Below are 22790 nucleotides of genomic sequence, written 5' to 3'. Positions count from 1 at the left end.
CTTTCACTATACTAGTTGTTAAAGAAGACAAGAAGACGCATGAATTTGTTTACAACTAGATTAGCACTATTAGCCAGAGAGTTTTTCCATAGCAGAACCCATGCAGGCATTGGCAACCTCTGAGCTCTCTTCCCTGTGTCCAACTTACACAGTAATAAAAATATGCAACACACTGCCTTTCAGTTCTGTCAAAACAGATATTCTCTGCTACAATAGTTTGGATGACACTGCTGTTAGACTACTTTTCTTTTTTTGGTTTACTGTTTTCATTTTTCTATCCTTGGCTATGTTCTTCCTTCCCTTCTTCCTTCCTTTCTGATGTATGCTGCAGCACAGAATCACGTAGTTCCAATCACCCTGCCATGGGCAGGGACATATTCCACTACACCAGGCTGTTCATAGCCCCAGCCAACCTGGTCTTGAACACTGCAAGGGACGGGGGACCCAGAACTCTTTGGGGCAAACTGTTTCAGTGTCTCACCAACCTCACAGTAAAGCACTTCTTTCTTATATCTAATCTACATCTACACTCTTGCAGCTTAAAGCCATTCCCCCCTTGTCTTATTACTACTGGCTCTTATAAAAAGTCCCTCTCCAGATTTCTTTTAGGCCCCCTTAGGTACTGGAAGGCTGCTATAAGGTCTTCCCCAAGCCTTCTAGTCTCCAGCTGAACAAGCTCTACTCTTTCATCTTGTCTTCATAACAGAGGTGCTCCAACCCTGTGATCATCTCTGTGGCAATCACACACTGCCCGGGCATGTTGAGCTTCTCATCAAACAACACCCCCAAGTCCCTCTTTTCATGACTATTGCCAATCCAGTCTCTTCGAAGCCTGTATTTGTTCTTGGGATTGCCCCAGTACAGGACCTTGAACTTGACCTTGTTGAACTTTGTGAGGTTTACACTGGCCCACCTCTCAAGCCTTTTCAAGGTCCCTTGAATGACACCTCTTCCCTCCGGCTTGGTGTCGTCAGCAAATTTGCTGAGGGCACACTCAATCCCATGTCCATGTCCATGTTACTGACAAAGATGTTGAACAGCACCAGTCCCAATACTGACACCTGAGGAACACCACTCATCACTGGTCTCCACTTGGGCACTGAGCTGTTAACCACAGTTCTCTGACTGCAGCCATCCAGCCAATTCCTTATTCATCAAGTGGTCCTGCCATGAAATCCATGCTTCTCCAGTTCAGGGACAAGGATGTTGTCTGGGACAGTGTCAAATGCTGGGCACATTCAGGTAGATGATGCCAGTCACTCTTTCCTTATCCACCAATGCTGTAACCATGTTGTAGAAGGCCACCAAATTTGTTAGGTGTCAACTGACCTTAGTGAAACCATATTGGCTGTCACCAATCACCTCCTTATCGTCCATGTGTCTTAGCACAGCTTCCAGGAAGATCTTGCTCCAGGATCTTGCTGGGCAATGAGATGAAACTGACTAGCCTTCAGCACCCCAAGTCTTCCTTTTTTACTTTTTAAAAAATTTGGGTTATATTTCCCCTTTTCCAGTCAGTGGAAACTTCACTGGACTGCCACAGCTTCTCAAATATGCCATATAATGGTTTAGCAACTTCATCAGCCAGTTCTCTCAGGACCCATGGATGCAACTCCTCACGTTCCATGGACTTGTGCACCTTTAAGTTCCTTAGATGGTCTCGAAGCTGATATTCTCCTACTGCCATTGGTTCTTCATTCTCCCAGTCCCTGCCTTTGACTTCTGTGATTTGGTATCTCCTTTAATACGTCACTTGTCAGTTTGAGCTACTGGCATCTGATGAAGCTTCGCTGGTTTTATGAAACAAGTCTATTGCAATGCCAAGTGTTTCTGGTTGGATGAATGGTCCTATTAACTTTATCATTTTAGTGAAAAAGCACAATCCCAACACAGTCTGCCTGTTTCGTTTGTAATGACAGATTTTAAGCAGAGATGGATTCAATACATCATCATTTCTCCTTAAAAGAACAAATACTGACACTGAATTTTCACTGTAGTCTCTGTTCTTTTTCACCGCTTCCAGTGAAGAATTGCCAATCTAAAGAGGCAACCAAGAATTCTCACTTCAGTGTTTCATTTACAGTGCCTGGCACATATGAGCAAAATTACCATCAGATAATTTGGATATTGGGGATTATTATTAAGCAGTTAGGTTGAGTATGCCCTGAGTATGCCTTACCCAAATGACTTAACTCCTCTTCCCTTGTTACCAGACAATACTTTTAAGAAATTCACATGCACATCTGTCCAAGTCCGGGAATCCACAGCCTTCAAACAAATACATCTGGCTTTGGCTTCCTGGTGCCTCCTTCAGTGTTCACTAAAAGACTGGTGGATATTAAAAAGCTTTTGCATTCATCAATAACTGTTAATTCTGTCCTCTGTCATCCAGAAAAAAAAAACAGTATCTTGCAGGTATACATCCAGTACTGTAGTTAACAAATAGTTCATTCTTTATGGGAGTAAAAACTTACTATTCAGCCAGGTCAGCTCTTTGCCACCAACCAGTACTTTCTGATGCTGTTTAGTGAATCAAGATGTCAAAGACACCAAAACACACCGAGGTTTCCAAAGAAATTGCACATTTGCAAAAAGAAATTATTAGCCTCTACTCTGAAACTTCAATTTAGAGTAAATGATAAATCTAACCAGTTATAGTCATAAGCTCCCTACTAAGCTGTATTCCAAAAGGGTTTGACAAAGAGTTTCATCTCAGAGCTCACTGAGAATAAATGAACCTCCTGGACAATCTTAAAGGAAGCTTCTGATGCCTCTGTTATGGAAGAACAATGGTCGTTCTTGTGTTTGGAGAAGCCATTGTAGCTCTTGCATTCTGGACTAAAAGGCAGAAAGGAACCAGTCCTTCAAAAAGAAAAGAAACTGAATCATATTTCTTGATCTGTGCTGAAATATCTACAAGCAATGTACCCCAACGCAAGCTTCCATATCCTTGACAAAAATTGGTGCCTTAAATAACCCTCTTCACAGCCTATGTGTTAAGCCTTGCTGAGAAAGACGAAATTTCTAAATGTTGCTGTCCCTTAAGTGTCAGTTTGACCCCACTGCAGTAACTTTAGAGAGTGAAGGTTTTTGAAGGTACACAGATGTGAACAGCTTGCTTTTTGCATTCAGTAGAGTTACACCAAAAAAAAAACCACGAAAAAAACCAAACCAACAAAAAAGAAAATCCTAAGTGGACACTGTTAAAGGACAAGCTGTCCTCTTTCACCTTGGCAACTGAGTCCTAGACACAGCAGATCACAATTTACTTATTCAGTTTGCAGGGTGTCTTCACTCCCATTCCCATTCTTCTTTATTTATGCCTGTCACAGGAATCTGCTCTAGCTGAAAATTCAGCCTCTACAGAACTTCAGAGCCACAGAGCTGATTTCATTCACCTGAAAGGGGAGACATTTTTTGCTTCTTCACACTAAATATTAAGCCAGTGTATGAATACTTTAAATTAAAAATCCTACTCTTTAGTCTTTCATGGTACCAAAAGCTTTTATAAAATAAAGAGTTATGATAGAAACACTATTCAGGAATCAAAGTACAGAAGTTTTTTAAAGGGCTTGGTAAGTCTTCATCTTACCACTACAACAGAAACACTTCCCTGGGGTAGGTTGTTGTTTTGTTTTTTGTGTCCCATTTGATGGTGAGCCCATTGAAGTCAAGACAGCATAGTGTTTTTTATTACCCTTTCCAAAACACTGTTTTTCATAGATGCTTCATCGGACAGGAAAATCCAGTAAAAATTCCTGCCCAGTATATTTTCTGGCTTTCATTTCACTCAGGAAATTATTTTGTTTAATCTTTCTTTAAAATTGACTGTTTCTCTAACAGTGACAACTCTATGCACGTCTGATCTTAGCTAACCTTTATCCCCGTAAGTTGAATATGGACTTTCATGAAACTGCATCTTTTCACCTCTGATGTTGCCAAATTCTATGTAAAATATTTATCATTAGCATATGGACTATATGAAACAATACTAAGCAATACATGCAAAAAATCCTATGAATTTACATGTAATTCTATGATACATTTTGAGATACTAAAAACTACTGCATTGCATCTAAGAACTTCAGTCTCTCAAAGCACTGAAAAATTCATGTCAGATAACCCTTTATACAATAAAAGTACTAGGATAAACATTTCTGGAAAATGTCACTATGTCAGAAATCAAACTGGAAAAAAGTATCTTCAAGAATGAAACAAATGGCCAGATCAGGTGAAATTGTAATGAAGAAAAATAAATTTTAACATTGATGAAGAATTTATTTGTAAATTTAATTTTTAATGACTGCAGATTAAGACGTTGTTATACAGTGCTTCCTTTAGGGGACAACTATTAGAGTATAAATTTTAGATTTAAAAGGTTTTTTTTCTGGATATACCTAAAATAAATTGAAGTTTTTCTGAACAAGTTTGAAAATATGCAATTCTTTATAATTACCTCACTTTATTTGAGAAATAATGGGCTTTGAAACTATATACCTCAAATATTAATCAAATGGCTTTTCTGATATGAGGTTTAAGCTTCTTTTGAATATCCCTGAATTGTTTCTCTGAAACTGAGAAAAGTTCTTTTACTCAGAATTACCATCTTCTAGTATATTTTTGCCAAGATAGCTCAAAGATAAACTGTGTAACACATATATAGGTCTGGTTTCTGATACTATTTTTATGGCTTTAACCTTTACTAGAAGCTACAGTTGCAATTATTATTTGAGGTGCTGCATATATAAAATTCAGTTACGTTGTTTTGATTTCTATCCTCAGGATCCTGTATATTACATAAAGGAAAGGATGACCATCCTCCTTTCTTATAATAATAATAAATACTCACCTGAAGAAACCAGTGAATGCCCCTAATCAGTCAATCTGTACAGTGCCACCATTTCACAAGCATGGCTGACTTAAACAAGGAGCTCTTCAGCTATTATGAGATTACCTATCCCATTCTTTCACTGAACCTCATTTCCATCATGTTATTATAGATAACAATCTCAAGCCAACTTAAAGAGGGAATCAATTAATGCATAAATTACACTGTACTTTGTAGACACCGGTTTCAACAGTAATGTGATATTCAACAGTTTCTAAACAACCTTGCTCAAATTAAAATTTTTTTGCTCTAAGCAGATAAAAAGAGGTGAAAGCATAGTCTTGACTACTCCTCAGGTTTCTTTATTTGCCATTTTACCTATCTTTGCTTAGCACTTTCCATTTGCAGACACTTATTTTCTCTCAAAGTAGTTCTGTGTTTATCAACATCCCTCTCTCTTTTCTACTGCAGATGAGTTAGCTTACAAAAATGTTAACCATTTTCTCTCTAAAGAGTCTTTCTTCACTTATCGTAAGTGGAAGAAAATTACTAAATAACAACACTCACACTTTATTACTTGGGATCATAAATATTCAAAAATAATGCAAGGAAAGAAAAACCAATCAGCAGGTTTTTAAAGGAGCTCAAGTTACTTCAATTTCAGGGTGCCCTGCAGAATTATTTATTTCCTGGGACTTGTGGGAGCAATACGCTTCCAAATACAGTAACTTAGTGTTTCGGTACAGTGACACGTCTCATTTTATAGGCAAGGTCAATTTTCTTAAGCTACCAATCTAGCCTAGATACACTACCAATCTAGCCTAGATACACTGGAGCACTTGGGAGGCATGTCTTTACAATTGCTAAGTGTAAGAAATAAATATAAGGTTTATTTGCAACACTTTGGAAATGGTTGTATCATTCAAATGATGGTGCTAAAATTACAGATAAAGCAACAAATAAAAAGTGGAAACAAAAAGGCAGTTCACTCCTTCATAAGCTTGCACTTTTCAATTTTTACTTAGTACTTAAATCCCATAAATTTTAATACGCATTTCTTTTCTCAATCTGCACAACATTCTTAGTCCTTTCAAGAAATATAGTTGCTGGGCTGCATCAAAAGGATCATGGCTCGTAAGTCAAGGGAGGTGATTCTCCCCCTCTGCTCTGCTCTGGTGAGACCGCACCTGGAGTACCGTGTTCAGCTCTGGGGCAATCTACACAAGAGAGATGTGGACCTGCTCAACCAAGTCCACAGGATGGCCGCAGGGATGATCAGAGGGCTGGAGAGCCTCCCTGTGAAGACAGGTTGAGAGAGCTGGGCTTGTTCAGCCTGAAGACTACAAGGCTAAGGGAAGACCTTATAGCAGTCTTCCAGTACCTAAAGGGGACCTACAAGAAATCTGGAGAGGGACTTTACAAGGGCATGTAGAGATAGGACAAGAGGAATGGTTTTAACCTGAAAGAAGGTAGATTTATATTAGATATTAGGAAGAAATTCTAGAATAAATTACCATTTCTAGAAGAAATAACTGTGAGGATGGTGAGGCACTGGTACAGGTTGCCCAGGGAAGTTCTGGATGCCCCATCCCTGGAAGTGTTGAAAGCCAGGTTGATTGGGGCTTTCAGCAACACAGTCTAGTGGAAGATGTCTCTGCCCATGGCAGGGGGGGGTGGAACTAGATGATATTTAAGGTCCTTTCCAACCCTAACTGTTCTATGATTTTATAATATAAATATAACATATCCCACGCACCAGTATGTGCTGGGGCCCAAATGGATGGAAAGCAGTTTTACAGAAGAACCTTGGGGTCCTTGTACACAGTAAGCATGAATCAGCAATTTGCCCTTGCAGCAAATAAGGTCAACAGCACCCAGGACTCCATTAGGAAAAGCCTCGCCAGGAGGTCAAGAGAGATGCTCCTTCCTCTATGCTCTGCCCTGGTTAGACACATCTGGAGTTCTGTGTCCAACTCTGAGTCCAGCAAAAGGCCACTAAGTTGATTAAGGGACTGGAGCATTTTTTGTGGTCTTCATTGATTTAATTCAAATATTTCTGAGTAAATTTAACTAACAATATTAATTTAGTGATTGTAGTACGACAAGCAAAAAATATATATATAGTCTGGAAATTTGCTTATTATGCATTAGAATAAAACATAGAAATTATGGTTCTCTAAAAAGATTAAGTAAACTTAACAATTATACAGAAATCTTAATGAGAAACCTACCTTGCCTACATACTGATAATCAGATCCTGTGTATTCCTCTAAAAGAAAAAATTGGTTCCACATCCAGCCTCGTTTCTGGCGGTGAATTGTTTTTCCATCATTCCCTGATACATGTCCTCCAAAGCTTTTAGGTCTGAGATCAGGAGTCCTTCTGAACAGCATTTCTGTATGGCAGGGATGCGGCAGCCACATCCAGAGCAGCAGAAGTAGTAGGACTTGCTGTATCGTCATAGTTCTCCACTGCTGAAGTTCTTCAAGCTGGTCAGCAATGAAGTCTACAGTTTTCTTTTCTGGACTTCCCTTTTGATGTTTCTAGTTGCTGATGCAGCCAAGCAGTTTCAAGCAACTCATTTCTGAACTGTATAAAGTAACCAACTCCTGAACGTAAACAGAGAAGAGACAATGTAAGCCGAAATGCATTCACTCCTCAGTGTCCAACACCCCTGCTGCTGTATCCTGTAGATACAAAACGTTAGGACATAGAAAGCAACCTGGTTAGGAATATAAAGGTTATCCAGGTAGGGAGAACACTCTGAATATGTTAGGTAGTTGCTCCCAAAACATTTCATAAGCAAAAGTAAGAGTGCTAAGAGATGACCAACTATACCAAACTTTCAATTTAGAAACTTCTAGGAGTGTTCTGTATATAGACTGTGGATTTAATATTGCTGAAACTTGCACATTAAATACCGCTCCCTTTGCTTCAGATGTTTTCCACCTGACTTGATTTACATGAATTCCAGTGTTTTATTAATCTTACTACCAAGAGAACTGAAAAGCCAACACAAAAAGGTTTTAGAAATTAGGAAATGGTAAAACACCAGTTCTTCAGGGTATTTTAAATGGAGAAAGAGAACATCATATGCCTCAGAAGAAACACAGCATGACCAGAAGCAAATTTTTAGAGTACCTGAGATGATCTTGCAATATGGAGTGTTGCAAACTTAACCTTAAAATGTAGGAAGTGCTTAAAAAATGAAGGCCTTTTTTTTGCAAGTATCCTGAATAATTAATTTTGGATAGCACTGAAATTGATCTCATTCTGGGAAATGTTATTGCAGAGGAAAGGCAAGACTCCCCTAACTCATCTTTGTTTTGTCTCAACTTTTCTTTTTTTTTTTTTTTTTGCTTTGTCTTCTTTTTTTTTTTTTCTCCTTCTGACAGAATCATGAGATGTTATTTCAGCAAGACAAATTTAGCCAAGCTCTCTTCACTTCTGTCCCAGGTCATTTGGTAATGTTTTGGTTCTATATGGCAGGGATGTAAATCATGAAAACCTATGATTTGTCATGTTAACAGGGTATAGTTTCTGCAAGTTTTAATCAGAGTAGTTTGGATTTTTTTCTTTCTGCCATGTCCACAGAAAACAAAATGCATGGATGGTGGTTGCAATTCCTTGTATGTTCTTCCACATGTGGCACAAAACTCAAGTAGTAAAAAGCTTGGGTTGGTTTTTTTTCTCTTATTTTCTGATTTTGATAGATAAGTAATATTGTAAACAGCAATCCCATATGCCCCCTGGTTTCAATAACATCATGTATAGCTCACTATCACCTTAAATATTTTTGTTTTTTCAGAGTAGAGCTATGTAAAACTTAGGGGTTTTTGAAAAGGAGACATATTTTCTTTGTGGTTTGTTGTTTTTTTCCCCACTTTCTTATTGCTATATAAGTATATATATTCTATTATTCACATATTATTATTTGATGTAGAAGTTTTGTTAAATTCCTCTTGGGAAATAATGTTTCAATATTAGGAGTTGTTACTGAATTTCTTTCATGTTAAACTAGGTCAGCGGAATGAAAACTTGGATGAAATTTGTTAAAGTTACAAAAGCAGCTAATGCACATGCACTTGGCAAGCATACCATTAAGGACTTTTCCCTCCATTGAGACTCCTGGTGAAATTTAGCTTCCTGCTTTAAATGCAATGATTTTGATAGTAATCTACACTAAAGCAATAAAACATTTACCTTTAAAAATAAGATTGCAAGCAAGGAAAAACCAGACTCAAGTAATAACAATAAAATAAATACAAGCACTGGAATAATGGAAATGTTTGAAGAGAATTAGATGAAGGAAACCTTTCAATATTTAACTACAGAAAACAGGCAGAAGTCCCAGTTATGTAATGCATTTAATATTTGGTTCTGTACTACCCTGCCAGAGCTGGAACAGTCAATGGAGAAAGATAAATTTATTCTTATCTTAATTCCCTGGAAAACTAATTGGAAACAATGTCAAAATTTTGGTGAAAATCGTATCTTAGAAGAGGGTCTGAGAACTCAGGAGAATTCTAATATTTTGTTGGCTTCAAGTAAGATTTTTTTAAAGAACTGAAATAATTTTAAACAGGTTAAATAGTTTTAAATGAAACTATTTCACCAGTTGTGCTCTCCAAATTTCTCTCTGCCACTTCTTCCAAAAGAGTACTTCTCAATTTTTTTCCCACAATAGAAAAGAAAAAAGAATTTTTTTTAATTAAAGCTTTCTAAAAACTATTAAATATGTGCTATGTTCCATATTTCTGTCCTTCTAAATAATATTAAACTTTCTACAGAGTAATATTGTGCCCGAGTTTGCTCTAGTTTATATAGAATTTAGTTTTGGAATTATTTTTACTGAATTTCCTTGGCTCGATCTCTAGTATGGAGGAAACTGGTCAATCATCACCGAAACTATTTATCCTTACACCGCTATCTTTCAGCTAACAATTTTAGAACAATTAGGCCATTCTCCCTTTCCACAGCTTAATCACTTCTATATCTCTCAAAACTTGGAAGAAAACATTTTATTGCATCTGTAACTATATTCATGTGATTTCAAATGTAATTTTTGCAAAATTTGGAAAATACATTTTACTTACTCAGTCATGTAACCCCCATAGTAATTCAAAATCATATTCATACCATTTGAAACTCATGAGATTTAACTGACATCTAAGATGGGCCATGAGCACCTCTGATGTACTTCTCCTCAGACTTCCATTTACTGGTTGCTCCATGTGGAGTTCTTTCTTTTGTAAGCTATTTCCTCTTTTAGTCTGTCTTTCTACATTAATGTATAGCTCCTTTTGGAAGTCAGCAGAACTAAATCTAAAGTAAACATATAAAGTAAGAAAAAAGTCAAATGCTTGTATACATATTTTTTTACTTCAGAAATTTTATTAAGCTCCTCTCTTGTGAAGAACATATTTAAACAGGAAAAAATTTTACTTGGGATAGCTACCATTTAAGAATTTTGTTCTGTATTTAACCTTGGTCAAACTTGAACTGAATTTTAATTGCATAACATTTGACAGAGCTTGTTTAAAGAAAGATATTTATGCAATGCCATTTCTGTTTTCTCCATTTCTGTTTCAGTTGGGAGCTATTATCCATTTACATCCCTAATCTTGTCTTTCAGTCCTTTTGCTATGTTTGCACAAAAGAAAGATATTTTTGGAACTGAAGATGCTTCATGACAAATTAGGTTAAACTGCTTCAGAATTTTATGAGGAGAACAATCTTAAGTTTTATTATAATGGAAAACACAAGCATATTTTGTTCTTTTTTTGTTCTTGCTCTGCAGAGGTGACACCAATAGAGTTATTCTTATATACAGCCACAGTGAAATACTCATCTTATTTTCTGCCCTATTTCTCCAAAACTTTTGTCCCTTTCCAACCCCAGCATAAAGCTGCTACCACAGGCTGCAGAGCCTCTTTCATAGTGTCTACAGCCATTAGCCATAAGACACAATTGCTACCATTTTGGACTTGGTAAGGTGCCTCTATATTTCACCAGAACTCTGACTCCTGGCTTATGATGTAATAAATGAAATTAAGCAATCTGGCTAGGTTTTGAAATAATAAGAACTATTTAACAATAAAAATAGAAGTAGGAAGGCAACTAAGTGCAGAAAAGCTGAGTTTTCAACGAGCCTAGGAAGAATCTCCAGCTCAGATAATTTTGGTTCTTTTGACCTATGTGCCATCTCTTTATCAAGACCACGTATAAAGTTATAATGCTTTAGAGCACAGTATGATGAACAAGTTCTTTAAACAGACACCTCTGCAAAAGACTGTTAGTGAAAACACTAAAAAATATTTCCCTCTGTAAGTGTAACTTAAAGGTGTAAATTATCTGTTAAGAGAAAAAGACAATAATACTTTTTATAAAGATTTTTGTGTCTACCAGAAGCAAACTAATGAGATCTTCCAAATTATAAATTCTTAATGGATAGTCTAACCTCATCATCCCTTGTATTATAGGTCTATGTCCTTTGTTTTATATATTATATCCCAATGAAGCTGTCTAAAACTGCTCATAATTTAATTACCTAGTTCTGAACTAAGGAGATAATTGGTAAATTGTAAGCCACTTATTTCATAGCCTCCAGCAGAACACTTACACACTGCAGTGACCATGCTTTGAGTTATTAAATTATAACATGAATTTGCAAAGTAGTCATCTATACCTTTGAACTTTAGAACTTGGTCACTTTTATGAAGTCCTGCAACCTCGGATCCACTTAGAAATCTGAATTACATATGTACAGTTTGATGCTAAACTGAAAAAAAAAAACCAACAAACAAGCAAGCAACTAAGTTCAAGAATTATGTATTTTAGTTAGTAATACTAAATCATATTTCACAATCATCAAAGCTACTTCACTCAAATGAGAGTTTTTCATACTATTTTTGTAGTTCACGGGAAAAAGACTGAAAAACAAGCAGAGGAAAAAGGAACAAAGGAAAAGGAAATACTGATAATTATAACTTTTCCTACAAAAGTAATAATTTGGTTAACTGAGATCACACAGAAGCATACTTTATGCCTTATTTTTAAGCATATTTATATAGTACACATCCTAATTGTTTTTACAAAAACAAATTAATATGCACAATAGTGATTCTGAAGTGGAAAAAGATTTAGTCTACCTTCCAGTGGTAGTTCATTTTGTGATATCCAAAGAAATGAATAATATAACCCCAAGCAGACACTAAACTGAGGATGAAGAAAAGGTTAAGACCTCAATCCTCCCAGCTCCCCTCCAGATGCCTCATCAAAACCCTTCCCTGTCTTTCTTAAGGAAGACTGATATCCTCGGTCTTAAGATGTAGCAGGACATTGAAAGGGTGAGCAAAACAACAGAGAAAAGGCAAAAACTACAAACCCACCAGAATTAAAATTCAAAGTATTCCCAAAAAATAAATGAAATGTGCAGGATATTACTTAAAAAAAAAAAAAAAAAGAGAAGTCAAAAGATCATAATAGGTTGTACAACATAGGAATAAACAATAGGCACAGTTCTGGAGAAAACTGAGGAATAAGAGTATCATAGTTCTGAACATTCTCAATATGGTGGATCTCTTTATCACTCATCTTTTAAAAAAAAAAGGGGGGGGGGAGAAGAGATATGCGAGCAGGAATATTATTCTTAAGAGGTATGAAGTAATCCTCCCTCTCCACTCATTTCAAATCCTCTGTCCAGGTTTGAACATCACAGTACCAACATCTATATAATCAGAAACTAGACTAATATCAAAATGTTTAAGAAAAAAAGTGCAATTTTTCAGGAAAGAACAACTACATCTACTTACTCTACAGGAAGAAAAAAGATTAAGAAGGTGGTAAGACTAGTTTTCAGGAACATTGATGAAAATAAGAAATTATTCTCAATGCACACCATAGATAGTTAAAGCAACTGACTTTAATCGCAACAAGGATGATTTAGGTCATGAATTAAGAAAAACTTCCTATATATTTGCTGTGGTAGTCAGCAGCCAAAAGGAGATGTGACTAAAGGTTTGGAAGAGCTGTCTAAACAAACTGCAGTCTGGCTGCTCTCATTATGGTTTCCTACATCTGGTATTACTATTACCAATGGCCATTCTATTCTCCTATATATGAATATCATTCATTACAGATCAACCCAACCCCATCCTTTTCCATTTATCTGATTTAATCTCAAAAACATCTGTAGATTACTATTGTGGGTTGAAAGCAACTTAAACCCTCTTGCTTGCCAGTCAGCATAGCATGCTTTTCCACAATAGATAATACAGTCCTAGCCACACAGTTCCTTCCCATTTTATAAGGTCTGCCCTACTCTGAGTCTCCCTCTATAAGTTTTTGGAGTTTCATTTCTCCCACCTATTGTCTGCTACATTCTCCCAGATAGTGAATTTAGTTCTTTCCTACTCTACCTTGAATTCACCCCATGTACCCCATCCTAAATGATTATCCCCTTTGTGCTTAGCCATGTCCATGCAGCCTTCTAAAACACCCACATTTCGTTATTAGTTTTTTTCATAAAGTAGTTCTCTACTTCATTTATTGAAAAAACAACAGAAATCCCATAATAGCTTTTAGTATTTGATTATACTTTTCTTTCCTTTTTTTAACAAAAAAAAAACCAAAGCCAACAACAAAAACCGCCCCCCAAAACACCTCTCACAATTAAACAATCAAATAAACAACTGTTCTGATATTTAGCGTGCTACGGAAAGGGGAGAAGAAAGTGATGGTAGAGAGGAGGACAGCTACCAGTTCTGATGGGAAGCAGCAAAAAACACAAGTTTCAGAATATTATTTTCTTCTCTGAAGAAGTATGAAATAGAAGGGGAAGAGTGATTTATCAGAGTAAGTAATCTGCGTCATTGTAACTTTTTAATTTAAACACAAGAGCATATGGTAAAGAGATTTTGTTAACACAACATTTTGTTATTCATTACCTTCCATCTTTGACAGACCATGATATTCCTGGAAAAGATCAGCAAATTCTGTCTCAATATTGCCAAAAGCCCAAACAGAGATCATTGAATATCTAGACCTGGGGACTTAATATTCTTCCTCCCTGTACTAAAGGGTTTTCCCAAACAGGGTGAATTGTAATGAATAACCCTGAATGGTTACAAAAAAGACATTCTTTTCCTTCAGGACAGGTGGAATTTTAGATCTCCTAGTCTTTGCGATCCAACGATTTCACCTGCCAGCAAAATCTAAGCCTTATTAGAGAAACAGAATAAGCACAGAAGTGTGCCAAATATCTAAAAACTCACTATAATCTCATCAGGAGTATTTATCTTCAGCTGAGGCTGAAACCTCACAGCTTCAGAGAGCAGAGGCAGTTCACTAAGGCATAAAGAATTGGGGCATTGAGAGACCGTGCCTGCTTAGAAAACTGTGTAATTTAATAAAGTGTTCATTGATGTCTACACAGCGGCTCCTCAAACCTGTGTTAGTGCCTGTGCCTGCAGCATGGGTAGTCACATTCCTGCTAATTAGACGATAGCAGAAGGATTACATCCTTTCTCAGCAGACAGGAAGAAATGGGAACAACCATTTCTCATGGAAACTCACCATCGAAATGTAAGAGAGATATATATTAAGAAAGTTTGTTAAAGCATATGATTGTATCTCTTACATTTATTAGAATAAAAGCATAAATATTGATAAAATACTGTTTAATATTCACCATAACTTCTATATTTGACAGTAAAAAACCCCTCAGATTACAAGAAGGTATATTTGCAATGCATTTGAATTTTTTAACTGTAAGTTTTTCTTAAAGTGCTTGGAGTTTCACTTTGTGTTCAATGCCTTTATAATTATTTTAGCATATTAAAATGTACTGCTATGGCTCTTTTCATCGTACTCATTTACAGGAACGTAAAAGTCCCTTTATGGGGTGACTTCAGTTTGTTGGACCAGGATGACATGAAATTATGAAAAAAAAGACAAAATAAAAACAACAACAAAAAATCATAATTTCTTCACCATTGGTGAGTCAAAATTATAGAGCACCCTTCATAAATTTTCTTATGAGTTGTTTTAAATGTTAAACCAGGACCAGAAACCTCTTAAGAATATACTACATATATGTACAGTGTATAGTAATCTGCAACCTGTTTTACCTAACATTATGCCATCTACAGTGCACTGTAAAAAAAGATGAAATATATCACATATTCAAATTAGGCAATATAAGATTTGATATTGTCTATGCAACATGAAACAATCAGTTATAGGAGATATGCTGATATGCTCCTACATCATATGTAGGAGATATGATGCTAGGAGCTAATTAGATCACATCCTATTTTCTCCCAAATGGTACTTTCTTTAAAACAGTATACAGCAGGCTAAAGCTTACATCTTTTCAAAATCAGTTTTACACCATGGTTAAGTATAAATGCCTGCAATTTTATTAAAAAATCACTATAATTTTGCTTTAGTAATAAAAAGGCTGTGTCTTGACTAGTTTGGAAAGAGAAACCTGCTTTTAAGTAGCACATCACCCTTACAAGGCATGACATATGGGCATGATAAACTGGTGATGGACATGGGTCAGGTCAAAACTTTGGAGGTAAGGAAATGTTCTCTTAAGAATGTTTCTGTGTACTGTGAAACTCCACCAACACTGTAATTATACTGACATTCAGAGAGCTCCTCAAACACTTAGTAAACAACCTTTATTCTTACACTGGCACTGCTGTTTAAGAACATAGAGGAAGACACATTGATCAGATAAATGAAATTATGCATAAAATGACTATGGGCTTCACACTTGAATCAAGACTGTTCTGAACGCCTCCCACAGTAGCTTTATAGTCCTATGCCTTATATAATCTCTATTACTGCCTCAGTCTTCAAGGTAAGAGAGATTAGGCCAATACAATAGATTTGACTGGATTACCAGTCTTAGCTGGAAAAGTCAGATAAACTTGTGGATTTCTGAAATCTGATTATATTTATGAATATGTTTGTATAGTTCAACTTTTCTGGACTTGTCTTTTAAGGTTGCTGTTCATACGGAGATGTATATATTGGTTTCCTAGTTTTCTATATGCTGTATTTTACTGGTCAGGTTTTTTGATGTTGACCACAGCATCTGAGAAAGTACTAATAATACAGGACTATTACAGAGATAGTCTGTAGACAGTTACTGAATTTTTTATGAAGGCCAGTAAGGAAGTGCCTGCTTTTCCTGTCCAGCTGTCATCTATGTAGAGCACTGCTTGACAAAACAAATACTTAAAAATTATTATTTCAGTAAAAAAATAATTACTGAAGAACACTTGCATTCCCCATCTCAATAATGTTAAGAAGAACTCTTTCCAACAAGAACACTCCTCTGGAGAAATAGGTCACCGAATTTTACAGTGCTTTTTCCCATAATGTAATACATTTCACACACTGGGCTGTATGCTTTTCTGATAAATATGTGGGTGGAAATCAGCAACCACCTTGAACTGGAATGAATTTGCACAGGTAATTGGTGAAAGGCTACATCCAGTTGCCAGAGGAGACACATTTTTCATTTTTTGTCAAAACAGGCATTCCATCTCTGATCCTTCACTCCTGATTTTCAAGGAGAACCAACAAAATACCTTTCAAAGATAAACCTGAACTTTAAAACTCAGCTGGAAGCCAAAAACAATGGACTCAAATGAGTTTCTGGTTTTATTGCACTTTATAATATATCTCTCTCTCTTTCCAGCCTCTGCATGTCTGCAGGTTATAAACTACCTAACCCTCCCTTTCCTTTGAGAAGTATTTTTTTTTTTTTTATTTTCAGCACCCTTTTCATACCACTCTATTTCACTGGTGAAAACTATTATACGTATATATGTTTTTCTTTACAGAGTTCATGTAATTGACAGGTTCTAATTAAAATTAGATAAATTGTCCTCAAATTCTGTTTAGTCTCTAAGTCCATCTTTTCTATTTCAGATAAAAAAGGTACTCGATGCCTGAAAGGATTTAAATTTTTTCCAAATACAAACAAGCAGGCTAGTAAAATATTTTGATTTATTAAAAAAGGTGTATTTCATCTGTAAGTCCTTGGATTGTTACTATTACAGCAATGCTGGCAGTCATTGTAGCATTCATTACTGCTTCACCCAAGATGCAGAGAAGTAATATACCCTTTTCTGTTACTCTAAGAATACAAAAATAAAATATTATTCTATTATTGTAGTCTGCTATTCTAGACTGTATGAATTCAAATCTCAAGCAAAGACAAAGTGGTTATCTGAGATTGCAAACTGCATCTTTTGAAATGTCTGAGTGGTCTTTTATTCTTCCTCTTCTGAGAGGCTCCTATTCTGTTTCCTGTACTTATTTACCCTGTTTCAATCTTCTTTGATGAGGTCATCAAGTCTGTGAATAGTAATGGACTTACTATATTAGTCAAGTGAAATAATTCAGCTGCTCAGGGAGTGGGGGGGATGTGTTAAACAAGAAAAATAATAAGCTGCTCCTACCTCTAGAATAAAGTATGCTCTGAAGAGCTATAAATACAATGAAATTATTGTAGCTGTATAAGTCGAGTAATAGAACATTGACATAATTGTGTGTGAACTTGTAAGCAACTAGAAAATGGAATAACAAGCAGAATTTCCTTAGTCCGTAGGAAGACTAAGAATGTTTTATGGAAGTTAATCTATGCTATTAGGTGAGAGAAGATGTACAGACCAAGAAAATGTTACTTTCAAATATGAATAAAATTAATTCTAAAAAAGCGGCTGGCTGTCATTAAGGTTTTTGAGGCTACATATGAGAAGACGAAGTTGGTAATCTGTTAAAACGTAAACGCCAAGGACTGAAAAATAATAGGAGAATGAATCATAAAATGCATAAGGAGCCCATAGAAACATACAGGAGAGATATTGTTCTCCAGCAAGGAGTTGCTGAAAACTGGTATCGCTGAAATAGTAAAAGTTTCCTATGTGCAGGTGACCAAATGAAGAAACCTATGCGTCAGATGAAATATTGAGTGAAGTTGCTTCGGTAAGCATGAGCAGGCTTTGTCTTCAAGAAATGTGATATAAGGCAAATTTAGGAAGACGTGATTAGTACATGAGCAGTTGTACCTTGAAGGTCTAAGCATGGTTCCCAGTGTCTGGAGAATGAATAAACACCTTGTGAATATGTGAATGAATGCACATATTGTCAATAAAGACAAAGTGAAGAGTAAGAGGAAAAAAGACCCTTGACTTCTTAATCTCCTCACCCACCCTTAGATCTTGCTTAGAAGCAAGTAATGAGATAGCAACATTCATTGTGTACAGCATGAAGATATTCCTGATTAATGACATTTGCAAGTACAGGGATCAGGTAGCAAGCAAGAAGGTAGCTCTGACCCATGGTACAATTTAAAAGGAATTATTATCCCAATGGATGTGATGCTAGACTTTCTTTTCTCTTGGTTTGTCCTATATCATCACAATAATCCCATTAAAAATTTTTAATACAAGAAAGGAGACTTTTTTTAAAGGGGGGAGGGGGCTTCTCCCCAACATATTTTCTCTCCAAATTGTGACTTCATTAACTTAAAAATCATTCACAAATTCCGCACAGATGGTAGCTAACCAGCAGAGATGTTAACTGAGACCATTCCTCTCCAGAAGACTGTTCATATCACCAAGTCTTAGGACCTCTCACAGCCCCTCTCACTGAAATTATTCAACACTGTAGTCTTTTTCATAGTTGATGAAACATACAATAAAAGGTAAGAGAGAATGACAGCTGCCCAGCAGTCATGCCATTCAAGAATGTCTCAGAGGAAGAAAAACCAAAGCCAGGAAGAATACTGTATTATAGCTGTTGCTAATCTGCATTTTGGCAGTCTCTCACTGCTTCTGCCTTCTGCTCCCAACAGCAATTAGTATTTCTAGGAACCACACACACACACACACACACACACACACACAATCCAAGCAATAAAATTATGCTTTCATCAGTAATTTCCAAGGTGCTAACACATTCTGAAAGCATATTGTGAGACTTGCAAGACCTATATTTTTTCATGTAACAATCATAAAAGTCCAGTTGCCCATAAATTTCAGACTAACATCATTGTACTATTTAGGGACTTAAAAACTTAAGTGGTCTAAACGTGAGGACACTTGAGCAGGCTGTCCATGATCCATCTGACAGAAAAAAATGTCCTCTTTTTCCCTCTCCCCAAAGACCACTAGTATTGCTCTGAAACAATCATCCAACATACTGTATTAAACTGTTTCAATGTACCTAACAGAATATGACCTGCATTGCCTACCAATTTTAGGGTTTTAGGTTTGAGTTTGTTTGGTTTTTGTTTGGGTTTGCATGTGTGTGTGTGTGTGTGTGTGTGTGTGTGTCAGAATGGCATAGAGTACCATCTCCACAGTAAATGAACTTTATTTTATGACATTCTGTAGTAAAAATAATGAGGTTTCAGTATCATTTGCAAATAAATTCTATACACAATTTCTTTGCAGAGGACAATCGAGAAAATGGAAGGACATTTCTACTTCTGTGAGCTTTTAGTGTTTGGGAAGGTGAGCATTACTTTGGTAACAGATGTTCCCTTTTTGTTCTTAAAACAGTTTTTGTCCAAGAAGTCTTCTAAGTTAGAATACTGAAATATAGTGACTTGGCAATCAGCAGGTAATATACAGCAGCTACAGTGCCTATCAGTGTATTATTTAAAGCCAGCATTTGCTGGTGAGTTTCCAGCCTTGTCACTTAGAAGAAAGGAGAAATTCTCCTCCCGGACAGAAAAAAAAAAAAAAAAAAGAAAGAAAAAAGAAAAAGAAAAAAAAGAAAAGGAAAAATATAGTCATATAAGCAAAGCAATAGTGTGTAATCATTTTTTTTAAATCATCAGGAACTAGGATAACGTAAAAAGGTAAAGATAGAAAAAGGTGGAGAAGTACATGTTATTTGACAGATTTTAGCGTTACACTGGTTTCTTTCTCAGATGAATTCTGTGAGATAACCTCAATTTCATGAAAGGTTTTGGAATCAGGATTACATAAGTAGAGCTCTTCAGACAGTAACAGTTTTATCACAGGTGCTGAGTGGTGATGGACAGCTTATAAAGTTTTAAGTTACTCAGTTTGAGTGCAGTTTCTTGTTTGCTTTGTTTCTACTTCTGTATACATGTGTGTATGCATAAACTTTGCAGACACAGAGATACATACTCAGCAAAGCATGTAATATTCCTGCTATATAATGGTAGAAAAGTTTCTGTTCTGAAGGGAAACAAAGAGAAAACTGAAAATATTCAAGGCTTTGTTTTGCTTTTAAATTTATATTTTAGTCTTAATGCTATTCAACATTCTGTTTCAAGTAAACCTGCTGTGTTTTCATTTTATTAACTATTCAACCAATAATGGCCAGCCCTCCACAACCTTTGTCTTGCTTCCAGTGAGACTGTTTTTGCCTAACAGCTCTCTTTAATCCAAACTGAAAATGCAAATCTGGAAGAGCAAATCTACTATGTAGAGTCCTTGCTTGTCCACATCACACCCAAAGTGACAATGAGTATCCTTATTTCACTCAAATGATTCTCCACCTGCACTCACAAAATCCAGAAAACAATTCACAAACAGTGCATTACATTGTAACAATTAGCTAGCAAGCAAACAACTAAACAGGGTGCAAGATGATTTAGGCCTACTTTATTACAAAAACAAGGTAATTGTCAGGGTTAAAGTGAAAATGGATTCATATATTAGATGTTTATTCAATTCCTACTTTTGTAAAACTAACAAATAATTAAAATTATGTATTTCCACAAATCCAGTTAGCTACAAAATCAATAATTTCTCTGACAGATTTTGGTGTAGAATTACATCTCAATTTCTTACAGCAATACACCTGTTCTACTGTTAATTCTGTGGGTTTACCTAAGTAAAGAAATGATTTTGTGATGCAAGCAGAATTTATGAGATTTTCCAATCTGTATTTTGAATCTGAGATTAATAAATGACTACTATAATTTGAAACCAATTGTTTATAATTTAATTATAACTGCAATTCATTTAAAAGTCAAAGTATACTTCTGTGTGAAAAATACTCTGTTTTGTATTTAATTTGGCTGAACAATTCTAGTCCAAGAGAAATACAAGACACTTAGATTACTGGATTTTTTTGTATCTGTCAATTATTATCTTTCGAGAAAGAAACAAAAAACTGTTATATGTACAGCTAATAATTTAATTATTATGGGGTTTTTTTAAACAGCAGTCTCTTTTTTCACACTTAAAACAAATTATTAGTGGTTAATTATGTATTGATCATCAAAGTTTACATCCTAAAAAGCAATTTTTTTCTACACAATTTTTAAATTGTTTTCACAGGGGCTTATTTCTACCTTGTGCTGTATCATATGCAACATTTTAACATCATTTCTGAATGAGTGATTCTGTCTTAGGCAATGTATGCACGTTTTTCTCTATAGAATATTCTTCTGTAAATTTACCAAAGGTCTAAAACAGCAAGTTAAGAGGAATCTCTTTTGTAGAGATCACAAATAGGTAATCACGAGGAGACTGCAGAAAAATAATTCTCTAATTCCAAGAGTCAACAGTGTACTCAAACAAAGTATCTTCTCAGTGATAAACAGACTTCCATCTCATCCTATCCTCATAAGTGAAAAAATAATGATGTAAATACCACCTAGTTCCTTGAGAAAACTGCCTTGAACAAAGGTGTTATTCTTAGGACAGCTGGAATTTGATAGCTCTCCCATATTTAAAGGCAAACCTCTTCAACTGTGCATATGTGAAATACATATATATATGTGGTATACAGCTAAGATACTTTACATAGAATTGTTTGACACTATAAAATAATAGCTTTAGTTAAAGGCAAACAAAATATTTCTATAAAGCATTTAATATTTTAAAATACTCAGCTATGGCAAAAATAAATCCAACTTAATTCAACTACATGCATAACAAAAATAAACTAAAATGTTTCAATTCATTTCATCATCGTTGTACTGATTTTGCCTAGGATAGATTTAATTTTTTTCACAGTAGTTCATATGGTTTTGTATTTATACAAAAGCTGTTTTTTGTATTTATAACCAAAATGGTGTTCATAACACAGGGATGTTTTAGCCCTTGTTTAGCAGTGCTTACACAAAGTTAAGGCCTTTCTGTTTTTCACACCACCCACCCATCCCCAGCAAGTATGATGGAGGATGCACAAGAATTTGGGAGGGGGCACAGCTGGGACAGCTGACCCCAACTGACCAAAGGGATATCATACATAGAATGATGTGCTCAGCAATAAAAGCTTAAGAAAGGAGGAGGAAGGGGGAACATTCCGTTATGATGTTTGTCTTCTCGAGTAACTGTAAACATATGATGGAGCCCTGCTTCTGGGGATGGCTGAACACCTGCCTGCTGATGGGAAGTAGTGAGTGAACTCTTTATTTTGCTTTGCCTGTAAGCACAACTTTCTCTTTCCCTAGTAAACTGTCTTTATGAGTTTTATCACTTTTATCCTTCCCTTTCACTCCCCCAGCTCACTGCAAGGGGATGGTGGAAGAGCTGTGTGTTGCTTAGCTGCCTACCAGGGTTAACACACAACATCCATCAGGGCTTTTTTGGGGGGTGTGTTTATTTTTTTGTTTTGTTTTGTTTTGTTTTTCAGAAATCTTTTAGGATAACAAGGACCAGACAACCTGTTTTTTTTTTTTTATCAACAGACTCCTGTAAATCACTTGCAAAGAGGGAAGCACTGTAGAAGACCACAGAACTGTCTGTAATAGGCTTTCTTTAACATTCTTGGGTTGCAAAGTCATCAGGAAAATCTCAGTCTTGTATCTTCTAATACACTACCATCTAAAAGCTGGCTAGGAAATAAATCCACAAAGATACAGATAGAAGAGTACACATACACAGTATATTCAGATACCTTCTACAAAAAAATATTCTGGGAAGTGACAATATAGGAAATATTGACC

General features: G+C 35.8%; 1 protein-coding gene across 3 annotated transcripts in view; it reads right to left on the bottom strand.

Moving 5' to 3' along the window:
• CDH10 (cadherin 10) overlaps positions 1-22790 on the bottom strand; it is a 91878-nt gene that overhangs the window by 46177 nt on the left and 22911 nt on the right. For 2 of the 3 annotated variants that reach the window (XM_061346689.1, XM_061346688.1), the window contains exon 2: positions 7060-7437. In XM_061346689.1, the coding sequence (XP_061202673.1) occupies positions 7060-7290 (231 nt within the window). In that variant the 5' untranslated portion in view covers positions 7291-7437. Of the gene's footprint in view, positions 1-7059; positions 7438-11516; positions 11610-22790 lie in introns of those variants that run through there. The other variant, XM_061346690.1, reaches the window with a different exon arrangement.

This window comes from Neopsephotus bourkii, unplaced genomic scaffold, assembly GCF_033783945.1.
Source record: "Neopsephotus bourkii isolate Nb327-2 ecotype Australia unplaced genomic scaffold, CSIRO-AGI_Nbou_v1 NB_272, whole genome shotgun sequence".
Classification (NCBI taxonomy): Eukaryota; Metazoa; Chordata; class Aves; order Psittaciformes; family Psittacidae; genus Neopsephotus; species Neopsephotus bourkii.
This window is presented reverse-complemented; position numbering and strand designations above follow the sequence as displayed.